Genomic DNA, 10,099 nt, shown 5'->3' on the forward strand with positions numbered 1-10,099 from the left:
ATGTCCATTGAGTCGGTGATGCCATCCAACCATCTCATCCTCTGTCATCCCCCTCACCTCCTGCCCTCAATCTTTCCCAGCATCAGGGTCTTTTCAAATGAGTGACCTACATGATCCAGACTTTGCAAGGAGAAAGCTGAGTTACAGAGGCAGAAGGAGCAGGAGGTGATGTAAAATTTTAACAACAGGGAGAAAAGGTAGGCTTCAGAGAGGGAACATTTGCACTACTGTGGGCAGGAATCCCTTAGAAGAAATGGAGTAGTCATCATGGACAACAAAAGAGTCCGAAATACAGTACTTTAATACAGTCTCAAAAATGACAGAATGATCTCTGTTCGTTTCCAAGGCAAACCATTCAGTATCACTGTAATCCAAGCCTATGCGCCAACCAGTCATGCTGAAGAAGCTGAAGTTGAATGATTCTATGAAGACCTACAAGACCTTTTAGAACTAACACCCAAAAGAGATGTCCTTTTCATTAAAGGGGGCTGGAATGCAAAAGTAGGAAGTCAAGAAACACCTGGAGTAACAGGCAAATTTGGTCTTGGAATATGGAATGAAGCAGTTCAAAGGCTAATAGAGTTTTGCCAAGAGAACGCACTGGTCATAGCAAACACCCTCTTCCAACAACACAAGAGAAGACTCTACACATGGACATCACCAGATGGTCAACACCGAAATGAGATTGATTATATTCTTTGCAGCCAAAGATGGAGAAGCTCTATACAGTCAGCAAAACAAGACTGGGAGGTGGCTGTGGCTCAGATCATGAACTCCTTATTGCCAAATTCAGACTTAAACTGAAGAAAGTAGGGAAATCCACTAGACCATTCAGGTATGACCTAAAACATATCCCTTATGACTATACAGTGGAAGTGAGAAATAGATTTAAGGGACTAGAACTGATAGACAGAGAGCCTGATGAACTATGGATGGAAGTTCGTGACATTGTACAGGAGACAGGGATCAAGACCATCCCCATGGAAAAGAAATGCAAAAAGGCAAAATGGTTGTCTGAGGAGGCTTTACAAATAGCTATGAAAAGAAGAGATGTGAAAAGCAAAGGAGGGAAGGAAAGATATTCCCATTTGAATGCAGAGTTCCAAACAATAGCTAGGAGAGATAAGAAAGCCTTCCTCAGAGATCAATGAAAGAAATAGAGGAAAACAACAGAATGGGAAAGACTAGAGATCTCTTCAAGAAAATTAGAGATACCATTGGAACTTTTCATGCAAAGATGGGATCGATAACGGACAGAAATGGTATGGACCTAACAGAAGCAGAAGATATTAAGAAGAGGTGGCAAGAATACACAGAAGAACTGTACAAAAAAAAGATCTTTCACTACCCAGATAATCACGATGGTGTGATCACTCACCTAGAGCCACACATCCTGGAATGTCTGGTGGGCCTTAGAAAGCATCACTACGAACAAACCTAGTGGATGTGATGGAATTCCAGTTGAACTATTTCAAATCCTGAAAGATGATACTGTGAAAGTGTTGCACTCAATATGCCAGCAAATTTGGAAAACTAGGAAGTTGCCACAGGACTGTAAAAGGTCTGTTTTCATTCCAATCCCTAAGAAGTGAAGTGAAGTCAAGTGAACTCGCTCAGTCATGTCCGACTCTTCGCGACCCCATGGACTGTTCAGTTCAGTTCAGTTCACTTCAGTTGTTCAGTCGTGTCCGACTCCATGCGACCCCATGAATTTCAGCACGCCAGGCCTCCCTGTCCATCACCAACTCCCAGAGTTTACTCAAACTCATGCCCATCGAGTCAGTGATGCCATCCAGACATCTCATCCTCTGTTGTCCCCTTCTCCTCCTGCCCCCAAGCCCTCCCAGCATCAGGGTCTTTTCCAACGAGTCAACTCTTCACATGAGGTGGCCAAAGTACTGGATTTTCAGCTTCAGCATCAGTCCTTCCAATGAACACCCAGGACTGATGTCCTTTAGGATGGACTGGTTGGATCTCCTTGCAGTCCAAGGGGCTCTCAAGAGTCTTCTCCAACACCATAGTTCAAAAGCATCAATTTTTCTGCACTCAGCTTTCTTCACCATCCGACTCTCACATCCATACATGACCACTGGAAAAACCATAGCCTTGACCATATGACCCTTGGTTGGCAAAGTAATGTCTCTGCTTTTTAATATGCTATCTAGGATGGTCATAACTTTCCTTCCAAGGAGTAGGCATCTTTTAATTTCTTGGCTGCAGTCACCATCTGCAGTGAATTCGGAGCCCAAAAAAATAAAGTCTGACACTGTTTCCACTGTCTCCCCATCTATTTCCCATGAGGTGATGGGACCAGATGCCATGATCTTAGTTTTCTGAATGTTAAGCTTTAAGCCAACTTTTTCACTCTCCCCTTTCACTTTCATCAAGAGGCTCTTTAGTTGCTCTTCCCTTTCTGCCATAAGGTTGGTGTCATCTGCATATATGAGGTTATTGATATTTCTCCTGGCAATCTTGATTCCAGCTTGTGCTTCTTCCAGCCCAGCATTTCTCATGATGTACTCTGCATATAAGTTAAATAAGCAGGGTGACAATATACAGCCTTGACGTACTCCTTTTCCTATTTGGAGCCAGTCTGTTGTTCCATGTCCAGTTCTAACTGTTGCTTCCTGACCTGCATACAGGTTTCTCAAGAGGCAGGTCAGGTGTTCTGGTATTCCCATCTCTTTCAGAATTTTCAACAGTTTTTTTGTGATCCACACAGTTGAAGGCTTTGGCGTAGTCAATAAAGCAGAAATAGATGTTTTTCTGGAACTCTCTTGCTTTTTCGATGATCCGGTGGATATTGGCAATTTGATCTCTGTTTCCTCTGCCTTTTCTAAAACCAGCTTGAACATCTGGAAGTTCACGGTTCACGTATTGCTGAAGCCTGACTTGGAGAATTTTGAGCATTACTTTACTAGCGTGTGAGATGAGTGCAATTGTGGAATAGTTTGAGCATTCTTTGGGATTGCCTTTCTTAGGGATTGGAGAAGGAAATGGCAACCCACTCCAGTACTCTTGCCTGGAAAACCCCATAGACTAAGGATTCTGGTAGGCTACAGAAGCGCACCGGCTGCCACGGACTGCCCAGAAGCCTGGCCATGAGGAGCTACCCCTTGCCCAAAGTCAGAGGTAGAGACCGAGAGCACCAGGCTGCAACACTGCAGGAGCAGCGGCCGTGAGAAGCTTCCACACGTCCGAGGTAATTGGTGGTGGCCAAGACGACCTTCCCCACGCCCGAGCTCAGGGGCAGCGGACGAGAGGAACTACCCCACCCTGGAGTTCAGGGTCCAGCCTGAGAGGAGATACCCCATCTCCAAGGAGCAGCTACTGGGCAGGCGCAGGAGGGCCGAGAGGAGCCACTACACGTTCAAGGTCAGGAGGGGAGGCCATGAGAACAAACCCCTCGTCCAAGGTAAGGAGCAGCAGCTGCGTTTTGCTGGAGCAGCCGTGAAGAGATACTCCGTGTCCAAGGTAAGAGAAACCCAAGTAAGACAGTAGGTGTTACGAGAGGGCATCAGAGGGCAGACACACTAAAACCATAATCACAGAAAACTAGCCATCACATTACAGGACCACAGTCTTGTCTAACTCAATGAAACTAAGCCATGCCATGTGGGGCCACCCAAGATGGTGGGGTCATGGTGGAGAGGTCTGACAGTATGTGATCTACTGGAGAAGGGAATGGCAAAACACTTCAGTATTCTTACCTTGAGAACCCCATGAACAATAGGAAAAGGCAAAATGATAGGATACTGAAACAGGAACTCCCCAGGTCGGTAGGTGCCCAATATGCTACTGGAGATCAGTAGAGAAATAACTCCAGAAAGAATGAAGGGATGGAGCCAAAGCAAAAACAATATCCAGTTGTGGATGGGACAGGAGATAAAAGCAAGGTCTAATGAAAAGAGAAATATTGTACAGGAACCTGGAATGTTAGGTGATGAACACTGGGGTGCATGTGTCTCTTTCAGATCTGGTTTCCTCGGTATGTATGCCCAGCACTGGGATTGCTGGGTCATATGGCCGTTCTATTTCCAGTTTTTTAAGAAATCGCCACACTGTTCTCCATAATGGCTGGACTAGTTTGCATTCCCACCAACAGTGTAAGAGGGTTCCCTTTTCTCCACACCCTCTCCAGCATTTATTGCTTGTAGACTTTTGGATAGCAGCCATCCTGACTGGCGTGTAATGGTACCTCATTGTGGTTTGATTTGCATTTCTCTGATAATGAGTGATGTTGAGCATCTTTTCATGTGTTTGTTAGCCATCTGTATGTCTTCTTTGGAGAAATGTCTGTTTAGTTCTTTGGCCCATTTTTTGATTGGGTCATTTATTTTTCTGGAATTGAGCTGCAGGAGTTGGTTGTATATTTTTGAGATTAATCCTTTGTTGCTTCGTTTGCTATTATTTTCTCCCAATCTGAAGGCTGTCTTTTCACCTTGCTTATAGTTTCCTTTGTTGTGCAAAAGCTTTTAAATTTCATTAGGTCCATTTGTTTATTTTTGCTTTTATTTCCAATATTCTGGGAGGTGGGTCATAGAGGATCTTGCTGTGATTTGTGTCGGAGAGTGTTTTGCCTATGTTCTCCTCTAGGAGTTTTATAGTTTCTGGTCTTACATTTAGATCTTTAATCCATTTTGAGTTTATTTTTGTGTATGGTGTTAGAAAGTGTTCTAGTTTCATTCTTTTACATGTGGTTGACCAGTTTTCCCAGCACCACTTGTTAAAGAGGTTGTCTTTTTTCCATTGTATATCCTTGCCTCCTTTGTCAAAGATAAGGTGTCCATAGGTTGTGGATTTATCTCTGGGCTTTCTATTCTGTTCCATTGGTCTATATTTCTGTCTTTGTGCCAGTACCATACTGTCTTGATGACTGTGGCTTTGTAGTAGAGTCTGAAGTCAGGCAGGTTGATTCCTCCAGTTCCATTCTTCTTTCTCAAGATTACTTTGGCTATTTGAGGTTTTTTGTATTTCCATACAGATTGTGAAAATTTTCTGTAGTTCTGTGTGACCGTTATAGCCCTGATAGATTTGCATCTGAATAGTAGTTAGCCATTTTGACAATATTGATTCTTCCAATCCTGAACACGGTATGTTTCTCCATCTGTTTGTGTCCTCTTTGATTTCTTTCATCAGTGTTTTATAGTTTTCTATGTATAGGTCTTTTGTTTCTTAGGTAGATATACTCCTAAGTATTTTATTCTTTTTGTTGCAATGGTGAATGGTATTGTTTCCTTAATTTCTCTTTCTGTTTTCTCATTGTTAGTATATAGGAATGCAAGGGATTTCTGTGTGTTAATTTTATATCCTGCAACTTTACTATATTTGTTGATTAGCTCTAGTAATTTTCTGGTAGAGTCTTTAGGGTTATCTATGTAGAGCATCATGTCATCTGCAAACAGTGAGAGTTTCACTTCTTCTTTTCCTATCCGGATTCCTTTTACTTCTTTTTCTGCTCTGATTGCTGTGGCCAAAACTTCAGAATTCAGCACCACCAAACGAGCTCTTCAACAAATGCTAAAGGATCTTCTCTAGACAGGAAACACAGAAAGGTGTTTAATATGTGTACAAATATGAACCCAAAACAACAAAGTAAATGGCAACGGGACCACACCTATCAATAATTACCTTAAATGTAAATGGGTTGAATGCCCCAACCAAAAGACAAAGACTGTCTGAATGGATACAAAAGCAAGACCCCTATATGTGCTGTCTACAAGAGACCCATCTCAAAACAAGAGACACATACAGACTAAAAGTGAAGGGCTGGAAAAAAATATTTCACACAAATGGAGACCAAAAGAAAGCAGGAGTTGCAATACTCATATCAGATAAAATAGACTTTCAAATAAAGGATGTGAAAAGAGACAAAGAAGGACACTACATAATGATCAAAGGATCAATCCAAGAAGATATAACAATTATAAATATATATGCACCCAACATAGGAGCACTGCAATATGTAAGGCAAATGCTAATGAGTATGAAAGAGGAAATTAATAGTAACACAATAATAGTGGGAGACTTTAATACCCCACTCACACCTATGGATAGATCAACTAAACAGAAAATTAACAAGGAAACACAAACCTTAAATGACACAATGGACCAGCTAGACCTAATTGATATCTATAGGACATTTCACCCCAAAACAATCAACTTCACCTTTTTCTCAAGTGCACATGGAACCTTCTCCAGAATAGATCACATCCTGGGCCATCAATCTGGTCTTGGAAAATTCAAAAAAATTGAAATCATTCCAGTCATCTTTTCTGACCACAGTGCAGTAAGATTAGATCTCAATTACAGGAAAAAAATTGTTAAAAATTCAAACATATGGAGGCTAAATAACACACTTCTGAATAACCAACAAATCATAGAAGAAATCAAAAAAGAAATCAAAATATACATAGAAATGAATGAAAATGAAAACACAGCAACCCAAAACCTATGGGATACTGTAAAAGCAATGCTAATGGGAAGGTTCATAGCATTACAGGCTCACCTCAAGAAACAAGAAAAAAGCCAAATAAATAACCTAACTCTACACCTAAAGCAATTAGAGAAGGAAGAAATGAAGAACCCCAGGATTAGTAGAAGGAAAGAAATCTTTAAAATTAGGGCAGAAATAAATGCAAAAGAAACTAAAGAGACCATAGCAAAAATCAACAAAGCTAAAAGCTGTTTTTTTGAAAAAACAAACAAAATTGACAAACCATTAGCAAGACTCATTAAGAAGCAAAGAGAGAAGAACCAAATCAACAAAATTAGAAATGAAAATGGAGAGATCACAACAGACAACACTGAAATACAAAGGATCATAAGAGACTAGTAACAGCAGCTCTATGCCAATAAAAGGGACAACTTGGAAGAAATGGACAAATTCTTAGAAAAGTATAACTTTCCAAAACTGAACCAGGAAGAAATAGAAGATCTTAACAGACCCATCACAGGCAAGGAAATCGAAACTGTAATCAAAAATCTTCCAGCAAACAAAAGCCCAGGACCAGATGGCTTCACAGCTGAATTCTACCAAAAATTTAGAGAAGAGCTAACACCTATCTTACTCAAACTCTTCCAGAAAATTGCAGAAGAAGGTAAACTTCCAAACTCATTCTATGAGGCCACCATCACCCTAATTCCAAAACCAGACAAAGATGCCACAAAAAAGAAAACTACAGGCCAATATCACTGATGAACATAGACGCAAAAATCCTTAACAAAATTCTAGCAAACAGAATCCAACAACATATTAAAAAAATCATACACCATGACCAAGTGGGCTTTATCCCAGGAATGCAAGGATTCTTTAATATCCGCAAATCTATCAATGTAATACACCACATTAACAAACTGAAAGATAAAAACCATATGAGTATCTCAATAGATGCAGAGAAAGCCTTTGACAAAATTCAACACCCATTTATGATTAAACCTCTCCAGAAAGCAGGAATAGAAGGAAGATACCTCAACATAAAAAAAGCTATATATGACAAACCCACAGCAAGCATTACCCTCAATGGTGAAAAATTGAAAGCATTTCCCCTAAAATCAGGAACAAGGCAAGGGTGCCCACTCTCACCACTACTATTCAACATAGATTTGGAAGTTTTGGCCACAGCAATCTGTAATATCTTTTTTTTTTTTTTTTTTTTTTTTGGAGCCTGTGACCTTTATTCACGTCCCACACCAAGAATAGCCAGAGACAAGGCTCCTGCCCAAAGCAGAAACACCAGGGGCCTGGGATTCGTTCGGTTACACCCGCCAAGTCCCCTACCCCAGATCTGTTGTGAGCAGGAAGTGTATAAAGTGCTGGTGTGATGATCCTCTGGGGAAGGCCAAAGGGATCAAGGGCCCCACCCGAGGACCAAGGCAACAGGAGGAGGGGCTGTGCTCTGAGAGGCAGGATGCACCCCTCTATTCCCAGGGTGCTGGTGGGAGGGGGCGTGCCTTCGGCCACCAGTGTCAGGGCTGGGGAAACTCAATGCAGTCCTGGGCAGGGGGGAATTGGGAAAGGGAGCCTTCAGCAAGGATCCCTGATAGGGTGGGGTCACAGAGGGCAGAGGGACTTTCTGCAACCCCCTGAAGGAAGGAGGGGAGGTCTTGGGGATCTCAGAGAATGGGGCAGCCCCTCCGGCGCTTATTCTTGCAGACCTGGAGGCCGGCCCTAGTGGCCATCTCAAATACCTCCCGCACCCCCTCCTTGGTCTTGGCTGAGCACTCAAGGTAGCCAAAGGCACTGATCCGGTTCGCCATGTCCCGGCCTTCCTCAGATCGAACAGGTTCCTGCTTCATCTTTGCCAGCTCTCTCCGGGTATGCTCATCTTGCCTCAGGTCCTTCTTATTGCCCACCAGGATGATGGGCACATTGGGGCAGAAGTGCTTCACTTCCGGGGTCCACTTCTCAGGAATGTTTTCCAGACTGTCGGGGCTGTCGATGGAGAAGCACATGAGAATGACGTCAGTGTCCGGGTAGGAGAGAGGCCGCAGGCGGTCGTAGTCTTCCTGCCCTGCTGTGTCCCACAGAGCCAGCTCCACCTGCTTGCCATCCACCTCTATGTCTGCGATGTAGTTCTCAAAGACAGTAGGGACGTAGACCTCTGGGAACTGATCCTTGCTGAAGACGATGAGGAGGCAGGTCTTCCCACAGGCCCCATCCCCCACAATCACCAGCTTCTTTCGGATGGCAGCCATTGCCAGGGCTTCCGCTCCGCCGCTTCCAGCTGCGCTGCGGGTGCGGGAGCTGTAATATCTTTTTAACCCTAATTCTGTGATGTGGTTTAGTAGTATCTTTACATATGTTGCTTTAAAATGTAGTGTAAAATCCAAGTGAATTTAATTAAGCAAGAATCAATCTTGGACACATGCCAATTCTAAGACAATGATAAATGAAATCAGAAGAGAGAAAATGTCCAGTGATTTTTTTGACCCTACTGGGAAATATGATGATATCTTTGTAAGAATTATATACATTTTCAATATGTTCTTTATTAAGCTTAAAGCAATGCAGTAAGATAAAGAAAGAAAAGTAGCACAAGAAAATAGCATGTCAACATTTCAATTCAACTTTCAACCATGGGGCCTCACAGTGCTGGACACGACTGAGTTGATCTGAACTGAGTTTTATCAAACCAACTTGATTGAATGAAAAGGACTAAATAATTGAATGGAATTTTTCTATACTAAAATAAGTAGGAAAAGAACTTACTTGAGATCAGCTTCCCTGGGAAATGGCTAGTTCCTGTCTTCCTATGGAAATATAAGATTTGCAATTCTTTTCGTTAAATTACCCTAACATGGTAAACTTTTTTTCTTTCTTTCGTTTTTTTTTTTTTTTTTTTTTTTTTTTTTTTTTTTTTTTTTTTTTTTTTTTTTTTTTTTTTTTGGTGAGCTCTGTGCAAGTTCTTTAAATAGTATACAATGAATATGGAAATCTTCTGAATAATCAGACAAGTTTATGGAGGAAATAAACGGAGAGTTGAATGAAGGAAAATTATCTTCAAGCAGTCTTTTGACCTCTGTTGTCATACTGGATGAAAAGATTTCCAAGTCTTCATGAGTGAGTTAATACATCTTTTTTCAGACTGTGAACATTTCTCTACAAGGTGAGACTAAATTAATAGTGGAATTCAGGCTTCACAGTTGTGTGACTATATTGTGTAAGAAAGTAAGCCATTCTGAAGTAAGTCAAACTTCAATACCAGTTCTAGTTTTATCATATAAAAATGTGTGGCCTTGGGGCAATTATTTCAAATAAAATGTGAGAAATACCATTATTGTGACTGTAATGTTAAGTGTGATATTCTAAATTGTGAGTGCATGATTGGAATCCATCATGGTTGTTTTGAGCACTAGAATGATATGCATTCATGCGTGCTAAGTCTCTTCAGTTGTGTCCAGCTCTATGTGACAGTATGGACTGTAGCCTGCCAGGCTCCTCTGTCCATGGGATTCTCCAGGCAAGAACACTGGAGTGAGTTGCCATGCGTTCCTTCAGTGGATCTTCCCGACCCAGGGATTGAACCTTCTTCTCATGTCTCCTGCATTGGCAGGTGGGTTTTTTACCACTAGAACCAGAACACAATTTAAAGAAAAC

The 10,099-nt window shown here is 41.7% G+C and overlaps 1 protein-coding gene across 1 annotated transcript; it reads right to left on the bottom strand.

Annotated features, from left to right (window-relative positions):
- Positions 1-7,638: 7,638 nt before the first annotated feature.
- LOC122445221 (rho-related GTP-binding protein RhoC-like) lies at positions 7,639-8,740 on the bottom strand. Its single transcript, XM_043474167.1, has one exon. The coding sequence runs from the start codon at positions 8,695-8,697 to the stop codon at positions 8,116-8,118; it is 582 nt and encodes a 193-aa protein (XP_043330102.1). The 5' UTR covers positions 8,698-8,740; the 3' UTR covers positions 7,639-8,115.
- Positions 8,741-10,099: the final 1,359 nt, after the last annotated feature.

The sequence above is a fragment of the Cervus canadensis genome, chromosome 7, assembly GCF_019320065.1.
Source record: "Cervus canadensis isolate Bull #8, Minnesota chromosome 7, ASM1932006v1, whole genome shotgun sequence".
Taxonomy (NCBI): Eukaryota; Metazoa; Chordata; class Mammalia; order Artiodactyla; family Cervidae; genus Cervus; species Cervus canadensis.

Excerpts from the sequence above, each read along its gene's own strand:
- LOC122445221 (XM_043474167.1), bottom strand. The coding sequence starts at position 8,697 with ATGGCTGCCATCCGAAAGAAGCTGGTGATTGTGGGGGATGGGGCCTGT.